This window comes from Rhinolophus ferrumequinum, chromosome 15, assembly GCF_004115265.2.
Source record: "Rhinolophus ferrumequinum isolate MPI-CBG mRhiFer1 chromosome 15, mRhiFer1_v1.p, whole genome shotgun sequence".
NCBI lineage: Eukaryota > Metazoa > Chordata > Mammalia > Chiroptera > Rhinolophidae > Rhinolophus > Rhinolophus ferrumequinum.
The window spans coordinates 13,169,409-13,189,283 of NC_046298.1; the positions used below are offsets into that span (position 1 = coordinate 13,169,409).

The window sequence follows — 19,875 nt, forward strand, 5'->3', positions numbered from 1 at the left end:
TTGATTTTATATTGCTTTCGTAAATTCTTCCATTACTTAGGTGAGTTATTCATTCATTTACTTGTGCAAAATATTTACTGAGCCCTTCTTGTATGCAGGTCCTGGGGATATATAGTAAAGAACAAAGAAGACAAAAACCCTTTCTTTGTAGAATTTGCATTGTAGTAGAAGATAAATCATCAACAAGATAAGTATAAAGTATGTGAGATAATGATCCTTCGAAAGGAGAAAAAATAAAGCATAGTCAAAGGATACAAAATATTGGACATAGGATAGTTATTTTTTAGACAGAATGGAACAGGGAAGGCTTTTCTCTACAAATATGACTTTCAACTTCATTTTAATTTGACAAGAAATATACAGGCTTATTTATGTTACTTCTAACCCAGGAGACCCTCAGTAGTCCTACCCTATACCCATGACATTGCATAAACCCTTCTATCCAACTGGGGCACCTAATTTCCCACTCCATCCTATCTCAGCAGGCTAAGTGACAGTCACCCTTCAATACATATCTAAACATTACCTTCACCCTGAGTACCTGGGCTAATAATGGAAATGGCTCTTCCGGACTCTTGTGCTCACGTACTGATGTAACTGTCAGTTTGTCCTCTACTCCAACTACACACAAACACCCACACACACACAATTGTATAATTAATACAGTCACAACTACAATTATTATGTGTAGGAACAATGCATACGTTATTTCATTTACTCTTATATGATCTTATTTATCCTATTTGTATAACCCTTGAAGACTTAGTAACTTTCCCAGGGTTATCACCCAGAAACTGGCAAAGCCAACATTTCTAATCTCTGGAGAGTGCCATCTCTAAGGTTTAGTTCTTTCTCTGCATCCAGCTACCTACCACTATAGTAAGAGCAGACAATTGGTGAGGTGAGGGTATATGTGAAACTCTGAGGAGCCAAGTGTTCAAAAACTGGCTCTGCCTTTGGACTTGAACTCAGTCTGTGGGGCCCAAAGCCCTCACCTTGGTGACTCGCAGGTGGGCCTTTTAAAAAGCAGGAATGTTTAGAACTAACTAATGCTTCTCAGCCAGTTCCTGGGGAGAAACGCAGCGATGAAGTGGTTTAGAATCGGATATGAACGAGTGTGCACAGAGATAAAACATTGTGAAGCACCATTGGGCCCCCCACCCCCCAAATAAGGGTCATCTCCACACTCGGCCTGCCTCGTCATTAGAAGCTGTCACCTAAAATGTATTTTTGGCTTTGTTACAATGCAAGATTCTTAAAGGCTAAACAATAATAATTCAGGAGCAGTTTTCTTTAAGAGGAAATATGTATGATTGGAAATGTGTGCAGAAAAGTTCTTTAGAAAATAAGTTTAACTCTGATTTAGCATTTGTTTAGGAATTGGCCAACGTAGGGAGCAAGGAAAGAGCTAATTCATAAAAACAGTAATCAAGATTCAGGTGCGTTTTTGCCATTTCAACATATCTGTCATTCAAAGAAGCGTGGATTTCTTGAGTATTTCTAAGCCACAAACGATGCTGAATGCCTGGACATTTGCCTCGATATCACTTCAGTTAAAGAATGGACGTGAACTTAGTCATTGGATTCTGTGAGTCCAAAACAATGCCCCATATAATTACTTTTTCTATTTGGTTAAAAATGGAAAGGTCTCCAGGGCATAGCATGTTTGTTTATTTATATTCTATAAGATACCATCCATGTGATATACCACCATAAAGAATTAACTAGAAAAAAAAACAGGGAAAGAATATCCATCCATTACGTATGTAGACATGTATATCCAGAGTTTCACATGATATGAAATGACTTGTCTTAGTCCTGGCTAAAGAAATTCTGAACATCCAGAAAGTAGGAATTTAAAGACTCAGCACTCGATAACTCTTAAGGGCAAATTACGGTTTAAACACATGGTAGCTAGTTACTAAGATGTAATAGGATGTATGCTGGGTAAAATTATGGCTTTGGGAATCTCCAACCTGATTCAAACTCAGATCGTTTACTAGCTCTATGATCTTGTTTTGCTTTATTATTCCATCTAAGCCTCAGTTTCTGTACTTACAAAAAAGATAATGCTGGCGAAGAAGCCCATCAAAACCTGCTGGGCCAAATGCATTTTGGAATTCAGAAGTTTTCACATTTAGAAACATTAAGGTATACAAACTGTACAGTAAGTAACCCAGAGTCTGGGATAGCACCCTGTAATCAAACACATTAACATTTCTGCTGGGAAATGCATGAGCCACAGTCATGGGATGTATTAAGACTATAAATAACCTCAAGTCAGTTCTGCTACCTAAGTTTGTATTAAGCTTGCAAAAAACATATGTATGTATATATTAGAGATTTTTATATTTTGGACTTATGGAAAAAATGGTATACACGTACACATATACACATATACAAATACATACGCACAGGAAGAGGAGGAAGGAGCTATTGTTAGCAGCAAATAGGATTGTGCCCACAGCGCTTTTATAAAAGTATTCAACACTCTTATAATAAACACTCAATACTGGCTGGAATGTGCGTTCCTTGAAGGCGGGAGTCATTGTTTTGTTCATTGATACGCCCCCACGTGTGCCTACGAGAGTGTCTGACACATTGAAAGGGCTTAGTAAGTATCCTTTGAATGATTCATATTGCCTTATCCAGGTTTCCTTTGTCAAAGCAGAATTACATGAAATGAGAAAAGATAATCCTTGGGGAGGCTCAATGTCCTTTGCAAGGCAGAAGCGGGAAAGCAATCAGAAGGTCCCAGGGACATGCAGAGTTAACTCAAGACGTGAATATCAACATTTTACTCCCGTCCTATTTTTTTTTTCTTTTCAATCCTGCATTTGGGAAACGAATAATATTGGCATGATTCACTTCTGAATATGATGTAGGAAAATCAGTAATGCCAGGCTCATAGCTGCAATTCTACCTATATGATGGTGTGTGTCAAAATTAACAGAAGCTTGTGAACAGTTCTGAAGAATAAGCGGGTATGGTCTCCAGCAACCGACAGTGTGACTTATCTACACAAGGAACATTTGTCTAGCCTGCCAACAACAATGAAACAAATGTAAATCCCATTTAACACCTGCACACACATGCACCGTTATATTAAAATTTTGATTCTATACATTTGATTCCCTTGGACAATGAATGAATTAGTTTCCTATTGCCAAGTTTACTGTATTATGGTACAAAGCCCTGTTAGGCATCCACGCCAAGAATTTCCCTTTCTTCATCATCCTTGGTTAGAGATTGAAATAACAAACCAAAAAAAAAAAAAAAAAAGGGGGAAAGAAAGAAAAGAAACAAACAAAAAGAGAGAAAAAAAAATCTACCTGAAATTAGAGAAACATGGTCTCTAAATAAAGTAACATTTTAGGAATCAAGGCAGTATAAATCCAAAATGAGAAAAAATGCACCATAAGCTTAGAGAGAAAAGGTTTGGCATATAGGTTTCTTGTACAAAATGAGGAAAAAAACACACTTATTTGTGTATGCATCACACCAGTGTTACTGTATTTATGATGGTGGAAGGGGTGGGGGGGATGAGCTTTCCTCAGAAGAGCAGTCTGTCTGCATTTAAAAGTGTTACCACGAGATTTTTCATATTCCTAAAGAAACCAATAGGTAAACTAACCCACCATCTGGCCAAAAGTACTTACAGCAAAGTGTGGCAACAACTGTGACAAGTCTGACGTTAAGATCTAAAGACAAGAAACAGATCCTGAAATTGAGATCTTAAAAAAAAAAAAAAACGAAGCTTACCCGCCCAACAAGAATCGGTTCAGGTCCAGAAAACTCTTCCAGGACAAACATTTGATTCCAAACCCAGCCTCTTTTGGAGCGGTTCAAAACCCGCTGTTCTTCACTCAGCCTGTTTAGTTCCAAACGGGATCCACTCATTAAAACTTGAGACTGATTCATCGGAGCCGTGTGAATGCAAGGGGGGACAGTGATCCATAATATTATTAATGGAGTCCAGAGATCCAAGAGCATTTCCGCTAGCCGTTCTGGCATGGTCCCACCAGTTAAGCAAATCACCATGAAAATGAGACAATTACTTTTTTTGCCTCCGGTCTGCAGCCATCCAATTCATCATGCACAGCGGAGCATTTACTTACAGGTCTGCCATGTGTCTGTAGCACAGGAAACAGACATCATCGAAACAGTTTCTCTAAGAACAAGATCCAGAGGCTTTCCTTTTCATTGAAATGTCCTGTGGGGGGAAAAATAAGAGGAAGAAAGATAAAAGTCCACTGAAACACTTTTCAAAATCAGGGAAATGAACAACAGTACACATTTCCCAAAAAAACTTCAGTTGAAAAAGTCGATCTGAGGCATCAGAACAAGCAAGCTAATAGGTCCTTTTATGTTTTTAAAGTTTATTTAGATTTTGGTGTTAATGTTGTATCTATGTGACTTATTAAAAACTGCGTCAAGTACAGTAATATCAATTCCCTCCCTTTCTCTCTCCCTCCCTCTCTCTTTCTGTCTTTCTTTACCAGTTTAAAGATGGGTTCTAGTTCACTTTGTGCTGAACTGTAGAAAGGAACTAGCCTTTAATGAGTACTCTTTTTTTTTTAATGTACGAATGAGAATGGGGAGGAAGATGTCCCCAATTTTTTCCCGTCTTCGCTGCCACAACCCATCAGAAGGGATCCTGGAGTTCAGGGTGCAGAATGCAATTCCCCACCAGGAAGCTAGTAATGAATGAATACAATTAGGCTGCTCCCAGAGAGAAATTCTGTAATGTCCGGCCTGTATGCTGCAATCAGGACAGTGCGAGGACTCCCATTGTAAATGTACAGGTGAACAGGAGATTTAAATTATGGAAAGCTCCTTTGGGAAGGAAATACGGTAACAATACAATTTTCAATTGAAGCGATTCAGAAAGAGATGGGCAAAAAAAATCCCCATTACCTGAGGTGTCAAATACATTTTTTGCTTACCCTCAGCATGGCAAACCGTGTTTCTTCCCTCTCAAAAAAAATTATTTCTAAAGAAGTAATGTTCCCTGCACATCCCAGAGAGAAGCCTTGCTGAATTAAATTAAATGGGAAAATAATTCCTCAGGACACTGGTGAGAACGGTTTAGCTCAGGGAATCCGTAATGGGGCAGGGCACCTTTCACCTCTGGGTTCCTGGTTCTCTTCTGGCTCAGAATGGGAAAGCAAGAGTCCTTAACATTAGCTGTGCTAATGGGTGGCCTGAGAGAAGCCAGCTGAAAGGGGCAGACCCAGGTCCTGCTGCAAAAGCAGGTGGGATCTGATCTAACACGATGGCCAGGGGGATTGCGCGCCTGTCACTAGGACTCTGTACCTCAAAAGCGTCCCCACCTTGATGAGTGAACACGGGAGCCCCTGCAAGCAGCAGGCGTTTGGGAAACTGAAGGGAAGAAAAGCTTTCGGTAGGGCTCCAACTCCGAACAATGTCCTCTACTCTCCCCAGAATGGCAGCCCGCTCAGGAAAGTCAAGCATACCTGTAAAGCAGATTTCCATTAAGACCCTCTCTCATCCCAGTGTGAGAGCAGACCTTTGCAGGCTTCCTATTTAAAACTCAATTCAAAAGGTCTTTATACGAGACCTCAAAATATTAATATCCTTGTGAATTGCCAGTCCACCGATTTACATAGAAGCATCTATAACATGTCCATCGTAGGCTATGCGCTCTCCTAGACATGGCAGCGGGGACAGTGCTAAGAAGTATTATGGTCTGCTGCAGCGTGTCTGTGGTGGAGGCAGAAACACCTGAGTCTGAATCCCAGGTCACCGGCTGTAATGATAGACGAGATGCTGAAGTTCTCTGAGCTTCAGTTTTATCTTCTGCGAAAGGATGAGGATAATGCCTAGTTTCCCGGCAGTAGGGACACTCAGAAACAAGACACCCGTAAAGCAGCCAGAACATGGGGGACACTCACTAAACTACGAGGATGGTGTTGACATGGTCCCTGCCCTCGAGAGGCTCTGGTAGAAAAAGTTAAATGAATGAACAAGATGTTACGCTCTGTGACCTCTGCAGTGGGAATAAGCAAAGCACGAGAGTCACAAACAAAAGCAGCCAAAAGTCCAAATAGTCATGGGGATGTGAAGTACAGAATAGGGAATATAGTCAGAACTATGGTTATGTGTGGCGGCGGGTGGGTACTAGACTTGCTGAGGGGATCACTTTGTAAGTTATATAAATGTCTAACCACTATGGTATACACCTGACATCAATATAAAATAATACTGAATGTCAACTGTAATTGAAAAATAAACTTTAAAAAGTTAAAAACAAAAACTCTCCCGTAAGATGGTTTGCTGGAGGATGAGGGTGGTACCAATGAGGAAAGGGCTGGTACCTATTACACCAAAGGTGAGGCTCATTTTAGTCATGGAGCCTCAGCCTAATAAACATCGCTCAGGGCAAAGAGACTTACTCTCCACAAATATACCCTGCTCCATGACAAGCCGTAGAGCCCGTGTATGCCATCCTTCATTGCCTGAGTGCCAGAGAGGAGAACCATGAGAGCGTTGTAAAAGTTCCTCCAGCGTCAGCCTGCCTGGGGTTTGAATTCTAGTCGACGCACTACACTTATCAGTTTTACAACTGCGGACCAGTCAATGACACCAAGTATAATAATACCTACACCTAACAGGTTCAGTGGGGATATTCAAAGAGATAATCTTGCTAAAGCATTGAAGAAAGGCCAGAGCGTATGGTTATTCTTAAATTGTGCCAAATACTTTGCAAAGATACTCTGGCATCTGCTGCGTTGTTAATGATTCCGGGACAGGGACATTTAATCCCAATTTAAATGTGTAATAGACATTTCTTGGATGAAACGACCAAGTGGCACTCAGCATGAAATGCGACACAATTGGTAGCCTACCTGAACTCGCCAGAATCAGGTAAAACGTAATAATAGACCCTGAAAGAGTTTTATACGATGACACAGCTTCATTTGTTAGTATGAACCCATGAATAAATACTTATATGCAGAACCCAAAACAGTATCCATTAATATAATATCTTACATTTAGATAAAGCTTACTATGCCTTACACTGTATTGTTCAAAACTGAGGCACAAGATAATCAAATGATAATCAAATGACTTGTCCAAAGAACACCTGCAATAAAAAGCAGACTATTATTTGAATCTAGGTAATCTCACTCCCAAATTCTCTTTCTTCCCACAGCCCCCACTCTCGGCATATAAATATTTCATGAGCATATACTGTGTGTCTGGTACCAGAAACAGAAAGGCAAACAGGTCAGAGCTCTTATCCTCAGGAAGCAGAGTCTAAAAGGTAAAGACTCAGAAATATGTACTTATAATGTTTAGTGAAACACAGTCTGAGAAGTTACAGAATACACTGTGATGGGTATGCCACATGTCCTGACAGCATCAAAGAAGGCTTCCTGGAGGAAGCGTCATGTAAATGGTGAGAAGGGATTACCCACCTGGGGCGGGCTAAGTGTGAAACAACATGTAAGTCACGCAATGGACAGGAACAAGACCACCAACCGCTCCAGGATCTCTAAATGAACCAGTATCTGAGTTTTTCAAACTATTACTTACCAGCTCATTCAATCCACAATCATGGTGTCTACCCCCCACCCACCAAACTCATGCTAGTCAGAGCCACTACAGAATTCATGTCACATAGGGTGCCTTCATCTCTGCCAGTTCTCTGTGAAGAGCAGAGCATGTTGGATTTCACTGAAGCTTTGGGGATATTAAAATGCATGTCCTCCCAAGGAGAGGGTGTGGGAGACAGACGAGTGCTCTTCCGACCCAACTCTTCATTTTTTTCAGAGAAAGGGGGAGTGACTTGGCAACGTGGCACAGTCAGCGGCAGAACTCTGGCAGAGCTCCAGGGAGAAACTGGCCCAACTCTGTGGAAACCCTTCTTCTTATGTACTGGGCATTCCTGCTACTTCCCTCTGCAAAGCTTCCAGCACCTGAAACACTCAGGAACCCCTATTCAAATTCTGCCACATTCTTGAACCACTTGTACTATCGCTTTATAATTACTGAAACAGTTTCAGTTTTTACAATATTTATTTAATAATGGAAAGCCAATAGTTTTTTTTTCACAAAAAGATTAAAGTGAATACTTAGAAATTGTTTAGGTACTATGAAATAGTCAAGAAGGATCATATACACTCACATACACACACACTATATGGATGGATATAGTAAACCATCACAGAAGACAACATATGTATATATACATACATTTGCTCTATATAGTTTTAGATACTCTTCAAAATAACCCTATGATATAAGTATGATTACTTTGTTATGATCATGCCCCTTTTAGAGATAAGCAAACTGAAGCACAGAGAGTTGATATGTTAAACAATGTTTTATTTTACTTAAATAGATACTGTCAAAGCTGGTTCCCTTCTGTTGAAAAGACCGGCGACAGTTAGAGGTGAGGGTGTACTGTGACATATTTAACAAGTAGCTCTTGAAAAGAAAGAAAAAGAAAAAGAACACCCAATTTCTGATTTCCATGATATAAATATTTCCACCGTGACCAATTACAAGCTTCACGTGACCCTTATCCTACTCTAGGACAGTTCCTGAAAATTTAACAATCAGCTCTGATAAGCCCAGTAAGAGTTACCTCCAGGATACCCCTGGGGGGAAGAGAATGCTTCTCAAATTTTAATATACAAGTCACCTGTAACTCTTTCTAAAAAGTGGATTCTGGCCCGGTAAACCAGGTGGGGCCTGTGAGACTGCAGTTCTCCTCATCCCTCCTGTAACACAGATGCTGCCAATTTGAGAACCACAGTTTGAGAAGCCAGGGGTTCCAGAGAATAAGACCAGCTCCCAACTCCGACCATGTCCTTAAGATGCCCCGAGGGCTTCAGTGATGGTTATGGGAAGTCACTTCCTGCTTCGTGCCATCTCACACCCGGCCCTTACATTACTGACTATCACCATGTATACAGGACCACATACACATATCAGACACTGGAGTGTAGAAATATGTGGGATTTTGCATGACGTCATAATATTCTTCCCCCACTCCATGTGGACATTAGTAGTGACACTGGGAAAACTGGCTGGCTGACTGGTGCCTTCACTGGGGGTGATGAGATTTGGCCTTCACTTCAATAAAGTCCGCCACTTGGAGAGAAATGGGATTCTCCTGTGACAATGGGAACCATACTATTTGTATGCTTGCACCTCGGCTACGGGCAGAGCCAGTATTGGCCCTCTTGATAATCAGAAAATAGCTTTACAGGAATGCTTGAGATGCAACCAAAAATTATGTCACTGTTATCAGAATTAATAAACATTGTGAATAGGAACTGTGTACACAGATTGCTTAATTCTGTGCAAGGAAAAAGAAACTGAGCAAGGTTGTAAAGCTTGGGTAAAAAAAAAAAAATCAATTTATTTTTAGATTTTCCAACCACAATATGTATGTCTGGCCAAGCAATCCACTTGATTATAATGTTGCTGCATTGATTTACGCCCAAAGAGGGAGATAAAGAGATTTTACAGTCTCTCTGGAATTCTTACAAATAAAAAAGTCTTTAGAATCCCCCCCCCCCCCAGTAAGAAGATATCTTCTCTTGGTTAAGATACTCACAGCCCAACTTTTCATACACGCTCACATTTTACAGATAGTTCTGATTACAACCTGGATCTTACTCTGCTGACCCCCAACATTTTTTTTAAGGTGAACTCCGGTCAATTCTCAAATATGTTGTCATTATGCAAAAATATACAGCACCATCGATTTGTAAACAGCATAGTTTAAAGTTCCAAATGATAAGCCACACACCATAGGTGACGTCTAAAATAGAAACAGGCTTTTACAGACACTTTAGGATTCAATCCAACAGATTATTGTGGTTGACAGGAAATTATGCTTTTATTATCCACTGGGCTTAGTGGCCACAATATTTCATGGAAGCAAAAATGACACATAAGACCAGAGAGTTTCTATTAAAAATGTTTCTGACCTTGAATTTAGAGCCATTAGCAGGCTGCTTCAAAACAGGTAAATGCACATTGAATTCAAAGTGGTATTTCAGGAACACAGGGTATGTGATTCAGCATGTGGCCCAGAGCAATTCACGCCAAGCGCTGGGTGACTAGAGCAGGACAGATAGGGATGGTTTTTGGATCTTAGAGAGGAACGATACATGGACGTGTCCAAATATAAACAATACGCATAAATCATCTTTCCTAAAGCCTTCAGAATTCCCTGACCAGATTCCCTGTGCAGAATAGGATTCTAAATTTTTTTATGTACACACACACACACACACACACACACACACATGTTTGTTTATCTTTCCCCTCAACTGCAGCTCTTCTGTCATCTTTCTTTGGCACCAGACCATACACTTAACCAGCTGTCTATCTACCCAAAAGCATATCATTTACCCAAATAATACCTGCCAAATCCATTTTGCTCTGTTATTGACATGCTATTCTCTTTCTACAGGAAGCATTAGTTTCTTGAAGTTCTATAATTAGTGGTTAAAATAAATAAAATACATACTTCTCCTTTTCTAAGATGGAGTCAGAACTTTGTTCTTTGCATAGAAGCTTCTCCATCAGTTACAGACATTTCAAAATGAGTTGACTAGGTCTATGACAAAGCCAGGAAGATCAAAATAAGGTCCCTTGTAATAGCATTATAAACCCAGATGTTTATTTATAAAACAACAACAAACTTTCTTAGAATCATACAGTTAGTTAGCTCTTAGGTTGGTGCAAAGGTAATTGAGGTTTTTACAATTACTTTTAACCTTTTAAACTGCAATTCCTTTCGCACCAACCTAATATAAAAGATGAATCTATTCTCTTGGATTTGCTAAAGGAAGAACTGTATTGAGATCATCTCCAAAAGATGAGTATAAGACCCACACTTATCTTGCTAATTAAAGACAGGGTAGTTCCAGAAAGCCATTTTCAAGTCTATTCTAAACCCCTTCCTTCTCCATTTAAAATAAACATCTTTTGCTGTCTTTAAATCACCTGCTCAACATTGAATAGTCAAAGACCTAATGAGTGAAAACAATTTGTGCCAGCCCTTTGTTGGAGGAAGTCACAGAGAAGATACCAGCTGACCCTCGAGCTGGACCTGGGTAACTGGAGGAGGCTTTTTCCCCCTCCCTGTCTTAAGAATGTACATTCTGCCCACTGTTCCCGCACTACCAGCCACTTCAAGAATGCAGCCTTGACAGAACAATGTGTCATTAAGAAGTGAACTGAATACATGAACTGAATATATACTGAACCCCACTGGGGCCTCTAGGTAAACTTTTAAGCTTCTCCCAGGCAGGTGTGGAAATGTACTCATCCTGTGGTTTCCTGAGACAAGTATCCTATGTAAGTTCTCTTGCCTATTAAAACCACCACCTACGAATGTGGAATGGTCAGCCCCTTTCTCCACTCTTTCTTTGTCCTCTGTGCATTTTATTTCAATTTCTTGTTGTGTACATCACTAGGGAAAATTCCAGTATTCTATGTAGACAGGTAATAAAATAATCTTTTCCAACACTTGATTTTCTAAAAAATGGCATCAACCAAGTTGGATATAAATGAAATAGCATTTCATAAATAGCTTTCCCTACCCACAGCTAACATAAAATGAATGACTTCAAATAGTTTTATTAGACCTTGAACAGGAGTATTTTTACCCCCTTTACCCCCGTCAACCATGTCTTTCTTTTCGATAGAAGACATGACATCGTCCATCATTATTTTCTCCCTAGAGGACAAAGTATAAGCAATAGACATCTATCTACACTGGAGCTATTTACTTTCAATCACATTGTAACCATTTGTTGAACAACATGACCTGGTACTTTTCTTCTACAAGAAAAATTCCATTGCATTTCATAATCATCTATATTTTCATGAAATTGGTCCAAGTAGGGAGTTCCTATCAATTCAAAGACGAGGCCAAAGTAATAGCTAAACATTTTTCATAAGGGAGCTCAGCTATGATAACGCTAGTTAGAAATTGGGTTCAGGTAATGTCTTCTTCCAAAAATATCTAACAGATTTTTTTCCATTGATTTCAAGGAATTTTAGAACTACGGATGATAGTTAGAAACCAGAAGCTCTCCCTTCTTGCTTAAGAAATGTGGAAACGGTTAAAATCAGTTATATCCCATCACCGGGGCTACAGTCTGTAATACTGAAACTGAAATGCAGCCAAGTTTCCCAGCATAAGAAGTCAAGATTCTGCCAATTAGATTAGACTGTGTAGTAACCACCCTTACAAGTGAACCTTTCTGTCATTCTTTCATGTCTCAAAGACTTAATAGCCCAAAAAACCACCTACTGACACTGTTACCATGAACTACTACGGACACCGATGGTAGAAAAGTAGACTGTCAGACAGCAAGCCTTCACGTGACAAAAATAATAATGAGATATCACCGAGAATATATAGTTCATGAAAATTAACTAACTAAATTGCTTATACAGATTCTAAAATAAGTATACTATCTCCAGCTACTATATGTTAGTGAAACTCAAAGACAAGTGTGTTTTTCTATAACAAAAAGAGATATGGATTTCTTTTTCTCATTTCTGAGCATCCCCATTTTGAAGATGGGCCTTCTCGGATACAGAAAAGTTAAATTCTGTTTGTTAAGCTGCAATGGCAATAGACTAATGAAATGGAATGTGCTCTTGTAATTTTTACATCAAATTTTGGAGATGAGGTTGCGTATACAAGAAAGAAAGTCATCCCCTTATGATATTTATATCACTTTCCATCTACATATTGTATGTTGTGTCACATCAGGAATCAAATAATCATATTTTATGCATTGATTTATTTAGAACGAATCAATGTGTGGGTAATATTATTCTTGCTGCTAATAGAATGTGAATATACTATGATAATATTTTCACTTAATGATATACATAGAAAGGATTAAGGAGATTTCATTTAATATCCTTTTGTAAGACATTCAATTTGCTTAAAATATCTGTAGATACATCCACAAGTGCATCTTACTATGGGATATATATATATATATAATTATATATATATATATATATATATATATATATATAATTTTCTTATGTGTATATGTGAGGACTAGGTATCTTGCTGATTAAAATCAATATAGAGGAGTATAGAATTGTCTTCTAAGACTCTCAGACTTGAAAGTCACATGAAGTTAATGCGAATTGTTCCATTTAAGTACAAAACATATTAAAGGAAGAAGAGAGGGAGGGAAGTAAAGGAGGGAGAGAAGAAGTAAGTTCTTTCTTGGTGATTTTCTTATACATTCCCAGCAAGAGAATGGTCCAGACACTCGGTTACACATACAACGCTTCCATAATTAAGAGCATTTTCTCCAATAAAACATAACTTTGCATCACATGTCGTGTAATAGCCTTCTTGATGCAAGTCTAAGTTTGCAGGCATTCTCATTTTTACAAAGCTGAATTATGTCATTTTTCTATTCCCATATAATTTTAAAAAAATGATATCAAGGGAGAAAAAATATGCTTTGTGGAACATGAATACAATTGATTCTTTTTTTTAAGAGAAAAGCTGTGTCTAAAAATAAACTGAGGACAATTTATGAAATTTCTGTGGAGAAAATCGAGGTAGATCGTCACAATGTTAGACTCTGGTTATGACTGTGTCCTGCTCTGCCCTTCACTGAGAATTGCTAGTGAAGGTAGGGAGGCAATCTTTGCTAACTATTAACGCATTAAATAATTGTTTACCAGGCACTTATTCTGCGCTTAGACCTCAAACAAGCATCATTCTAACATTTGCAATTGTTTTTGGCAGTGAGAGTAGAGAAGGAAAGTGTTTGAGGTTCTAAATACAAGTGTTATTCTTTTATGATGCTTTCCAAAGAGATATGGGAAATCATATATATATATATATATATATATATATATATATATATATATATACACCTACTAATAGAATTAAAAAAAAGACTTCTAAAAGCAAAAAGATAGATGATATTTATGACACATGACATTTAAAACTCAGGAAATAAAAGCTTGGGACATGTTAGAAAAAGGAAACAGTCCTGGGCCTGGTGATTTGCCATAAAGCGCAGTGGAGACAGAGTTTGCAGCAACATATGGGAGAAGCAGCTAAATGGCATCCCTTGAACTTATTTCTTTTCTGACCTTTTGAAGTTGCCAGGTTCAACTAATTTTCTCCTCATGGTTACATCTGAAGCGGGTTCCAGAGGCAGGAACCAAGAGTTCAGCAGAAATCTATTGCTCATCACAACCTCCATGGGAATGAAATGAGAGAGGACTAATAGCTCTTGGGTTAATTAAGCTCCACTAAATCACATGACGGCCTTGGTCCATCAAAATATTATTCCATTTCAGAAGTACACGTTTATGAGATTCTGGAAAAAAATATTCCCACGCCACAAACAGATATATTAAAACAAAAACAAAAAAAATTGGTCAATACACATTTCCGAGAAGCCAGGAGGGCAAATCAAATAATCTAAGGCAGATGAAATGGCTAAAGAACATGATAAAAATCTCATACTTGAACCAATAAATGAGTTAATTATCTGGGCACATTTTCGGGTTCTCTAGACTTAAGCTTTGTGTGTGTATTTGTGTGTGTGTGTGTGTGTGTGTGTGTGTGTGAACAACACATAATGCAGAACACAAGAATCAACATTGGTTTCATTCTACACTCAGTAGGGGGTGTATCATACACCAAAGTTGCGTATTTTTCTAAACTGAAAAGCAAAGTTAGTCCATTTCAGCTGTGAATGACAACAGTGCTGAAAACAAAGAGAAAACTGCATTTTCTTCCTGCTTCTCTGAATAACATTGTAAGAAATATAAAATGACTGCAACCAATACCAGCAATACCAGTGAGCACAATATTTTACCAAGAAAGTCTTGGCACCTTATATTGCATCGATAATTAAAAAGTGACTATGATTATACGTGGTCTTTGATTTTGTCAAACAAAAAAACTTTGTTGATGGAGCAGAAAAGTGTGGTTGGAAATATAAACTGAACGTCATTTTACCCACGAAAAGCTTCTGAAGGTTTTGCATGGAAAATTTGCTCAAATTGGAATGTTGATAAAGCTGTAAGGTGTGCCACCTTGAGTAGAAAAACGAAGCTAATGATTTTTTTTTTCTTTAAAGCATTGATTTACTTACAATAATAAGGTTTTCCGAACAGCTGATGAAGCGTGGAGTCTAACTTTTCTAGATGTGCTTGTTCCTTTTTCCTAACCAATAAACAGTGAAAGGAACCTGGAAAGCAAAGCCCTGAGGTACAGTTTCTTGAATAGAATCATTATACCCCCATTCTTTGGAGTTTCCTTGCTTTGCTCCAACAATCTGATGTTCCCCACTCACCAGGAGTATCAGGCCTTAAATCTGTGCATAGTTTACAAGGAAATGTTGCATCAGGAGTATATTTATATAACAGCCTCTACAAAAGCCTTCCCAAGTGGTCTATTCCATCCTGTGGAACGTGGAATGTGTCATATAGGTTGTTGGTTTGGTTTTTCACATCAAGCATATCAACCACTGACTATTTAAAGTATGTCCAGTGCTAAATTTAAGGGTTGCTTTGGATGACTGCTGCCTTGATCAAAGTTTTATATAATACCCAAATAAAGTTATTTTTCTGGTTAAAGACTCCCTTCCCGTTAGAGTTGATATATGTGTAGCAGGCAAATGAAGCTCCTATTCAAGTGATGGCTGATATAACATCGTTCTGCAGCTAAATTCATAACACCCTCAAGAGCTCACAAAATACATCCCAAATGCCAAACATACAACCATTAGTCCCTTCCCTCCCCCCCAAAAAAAGTTAGAAATCTTGGGTGGAGAGTTTTATCTACCTGGAGTCTTGAGAGTTTTAGGAGACTGTAGATTGTAAAACAGAAGAACTGATTTTTAAGTGTAATAATAATGGGAAATACAAGGTCCAGGTTGCAGGAGAGAAAGATTAAAAAGTTTGAGCGACGGCATTACAGCACTGATTTCAAAAAACACTATCCCATGTCTCTAAAACGTCTGGCCTGTTTGGGATGGTTACAGGATACCCTGACAGTCATTTGGGTGGTGTGAGGAACATAATTAGGAAGACGACCCGCCACTGAACAGCCTGGAATGAAGCACTCCCCAGAGTGCTCTTCTCTGTTTTCAGAACAGATTTTTCTCAACTCCAAGCCCTCTTCAGAGCTAGAAACATACACACAGACACACACACACACACACACACACACACCCCATATATCTCAAAGGTGGTGTAGAATCCTGCGACTGCTCCAGCACGGGATGCCTATGCAATGGGGAGCTTCAATTCTGCTAAAGCAGAATTGCAGAACATTATCAGTAGTAGTATTATTTAATAAGAGGGATAGCCCTACAATTTTTTTCAGCCACAGATCTTAGGGAAGTGGGAAAACATGTCTGGACGTGACGATTATGGAGAACTCCCTTTGAGCGGAAAAAAAATGTAACCCTCAGAGAACAGCCTTCAAATGTATCAGGCCTCTCGGTAAGGAAATGTCTCTCCCTCCACCTCCCCCCAGGTCCCCCCAGATCCCTCTCTCTCTCTCTCTCTCTCTCTCTCTCTCTCTCTCACACACACACACACACACACACACACGCACAATCCAGACCAAACCCCTGCAAAAGTGGACATAGCTGATGAAAGGCAGTAGCCAGGCAGGAATTTCAGTTGTGTTTCGCATGAAGGATAGGGCTCATTTTGCATGCAGTGAGGTACAGCCGCGAGGTTGAATGAATGGAAAATCCCACTCGCGAATCTTACATAAATATCTCTTTCCCACATATAGTTTTCCAGTTGAAAAGCTCCTATAATGAAGCCGGGGGTGACAGCCCAGGAATGGCTGTTAACCATTGAAATGGCTGTCAGGAGTGTTGTGAAGAGGACAGACGCTTCCAAACCGCCCCCATCAACCCCAATTCCTCCCCTGGGCTCGGCGACGGTACCCGATGCGAGAGGACCGTGCTCTTGCCTACCTTCTCCTGTGTCCCCTCCTTCCCATTGTCAGCCCACAAATACCGTGAAGCTCAGTGAAAGAAAGCAGCCGGCTGATCTGATTAGCAGCTCGGACGCGCTAAGGGACTGACGGCTCAAGCTTCTTAAAGAGGAAACTCTTGTGGAATCTTCAGGAAAGGGTGGTAAAGTTGAAAGGACCCTTTCTCCCTCCTGCATGCTCGGTTATAAGCTATAGCCTTTAATTGGAGCTGAAGTGAGCAGCTGCCAGCCTGATTTTGCATTGCAGACTAATGTTGTGCGTTTGCAACGATAAACAATTAATGTTGTTTGATTTCTTACGTTTAGCAACCCAAGCAAACAGCTGCCATCTCCTTTCGCGGAGGCAAAGGGCTAGTCCTTGACTTGCCGCAGGCTCTGTGCCTGCGGGGAAGGGTCAACGACAAGGGAACTTTGAGGTTTAGGCCAGGTTGGGTGGGGAGAAGGCTTTGGTCTTGGGGAGGGAAAAGGCGAAGGAAAATGTGGATACCTGTTGGCATCACCGTTGGCGGCGGCAGGTTTTCACTATCTCCCAACCTTTGCTGGAGCCTGGGAGACCGGGAGTAGGTCCCGTATGAACCTGTTACGCTCTGGCAGGACTCAGGCGAGAGCCCTCTCTTCCCCCGGTCCTGCGAGGGGCGCGGCCCGCCCCCAAGGATTGGCGGATAAGCGCGGTGCGATGATGAAAGAAAACACAGCTCCCGGCTCTGCAGGCGCTGTTAGAGTTGGGGACCGAGGAGTCCCTGGCTCTGGGGGCTTCTGTGAGCTCAATCTCGCCGGATCAGAAAGGACACTGCCTGGGGGTCCTGCCTGGGTGCAGGGCAGCGTCTTGGAGACTGCAGAGCCCCGGGGTGGCGCGGAATCCCGCAAGTTCGCAACCGGCACCGCGCCTCCCAGGCTGGAGCAGCCACTTGTGGGAAAGCCTGGAGCTGGGGCTCTGGCTGCGGAGTCGCGATCCGCATCCCCACCGCGGGGGTCGCCCTCCCTCTCCTCGGGGGTGGAGAGATGCAGCAAACCAGCAAGAGGGCACCCCGGCCCCTTCGCCTCCTTTCCTCGCGGGCTGGCGCCCGCCTCACAACCAGCGGCAGGTGCTTCCCATTCACTGCGCGGCCCCCGCAGTGAAGGCGCGCGACTGCAGCCGCGTCTGCCTGGCTCGGGAGGCAGCGGAATCGCCAGACGACTGCAAGGAGGGAGACCGCCAGGAAAACTGGAGGGGCTCAGCCGGCTTGCTACTCCCCAGGATCGACTGTCACAGCAGTTTGCGAAAATCATCAGGCAAAACCCTGAGGTGACCCCATTGGCTGTGCATATCAGGAAAGAAGACGCGGCTCAGCCCGGCGCCTGGGCTGGGAACCCGCATCCACCATCTGAGCGGAAGGAGGCGCGCAAGGTGTCCAAAAGGGCAAGGGAATTCCTAAAAGAAACGGCCCCTTCTGGGTCCTCCCAGCGTGGAGAAAAGCCAGAGGCGGGGGGAGGGGGTTGCACTTACTCTTGTAGGGCTCCGCGCTGGCGAATGTCAAGCCTCCTGGTTCACAAATGGCTGGAGGGACGCGAGGTCGGCTCCCGAGGGCGGCGAGCACCGAACGGTCCCCGCGCGCTGGGCAGGCGCCTCCGGATTCCGTTCATGCCTCTCGGATCTGCGGGACTTGGCGCAGAGACGCGGGGCGGGCGCTCTGGGCTCTGGGTGTCCGCAGCCCCAAATGCAGCGGCTGGGTGGAAGCTACCGTCTGTGCGAGAACCGGCTACAGCGGACCAGCTTCGAGGAGGCAGGGAGGTTCCCAATAAATCCACTGATTCTGGGCTGAGCGCTTCGGCGTGCGAGCCCGCCTGCCTGCCAAATGTAACTGTGAAGTGATGTGGAAAAGTGAGCCGGGTGCCTCCCCTGACGGATCTCATTGGGCAGAGCGCAGAGGCAGGTCTACCACTTGGAAATTCGTGTAAGCTGTCCCCCTCCCCGCCCCCTCCCTGCCTTCCCCCTTCGCTCGCGCGCGCTGGCTCCTTGGCTCTTCCCCCTACCAAGTGGGCGCACAACTTTTCGCTCCTCGCGCGGAAGCACGCCCCGCGCGTCGCCGCCGCCAAAGGAGGCAGCGGGTGGAGATGCGCCCTTCCATGTTATGCACGCAGCCCGCGGAGCGCCAAGCACCGGGGTAAGAGGGCTGGCACAAGCTGGAAGGCTGCGAAGGAGGTACCTGTGAGCTTTATTTCTCTGGAGGCTCACCTGAGCTGTGGGGCTGGCATTCTCTTGAAAAGCTTCTCAGTGACCCACAGCTGTTCTCCGGGGGAGGAAGAGGGCCACATGGCAAAAGGGTGCGCGTGGGCAGCTTGCCTCCTGGTTATTCCAACAGCGTCTTGCGGACAGAGTCGGCTGTTTGTAAACCGCTGCCTGGTACTCAAGGCGATAGGGATGAGAGGCCTCGGGTAGAGGTCCTGTGGGTGGAGGGCGTTGCTAGTGATAGCCCCAGGCTCGACTCCTTGGGGAAGATGAGATGAGGGAGAGCAGCGCGACAGCCACAGTCAGAAGGTGTGAAAAGAAGAGCAGAACTTGCTTGGGAAATAAAGGGAGACATCGCTGTCTTCTCAATGCGCCCTGGCCACCAGATCACCCCTCAGGCACCATGCGTGCAGCTCCTCTGTCCCCACCAAGAGATGCCCTGTCTGGGGCCCCTGCAAGTCCTCTGATGGACTCCGCTCATCTTGAGAAATGGCCACTCTGGCGTAGAGCCAGTCCCACAAGAAGAAATCATGAATTAGGAGGTCCAGTTTCTTTTCTTCTCATCAGTGAGGCCACCACACAGAAATATTCAGCCGTCTTTTAATAAAATTAGTGAAAGATTAGATGAAGTAACTCTTACTTTTTGTTTGTTTGTT

General features: G+C 42.2%; 1 protein-coding gene across 2 annotated transcripts in view; it reads right to left on the bottom strand.

The window, feature by feature from the left end:
- CDH8 (cadherin 8) overlaps nt 1-19,670 on the bottom strand; it is a 323,683-nt gene extending 304,013 nt beyond the window's left edge. The window contains exons 1-2 of one of the 2 annotated variants that reach the window (XM_033129667.1): nt 18,497-19,670; nt 3,763-4,213 (exon numbers count right to left, since the gene is read on the bottom strand). In XM_033129667.1, coding sequence (XP_032985558.1) covers nt 3,763-4,041 — 279 coding nt within the window. In that variant the 5' untranslated portion in view covers nt 4,042-4,213; nt 18,497-19,670. Of the gene's footprint in view, nt 1-3,762; nt 4,214-16,991; nt 17,022-18,496 lie in introns of those variants that run through there. The other variant, XM_033129668.1, reaches the window with a different exon arrangement.
- Between the last annotated feature and the right edge of the window lie 205 nt (nt 19,671-19,875).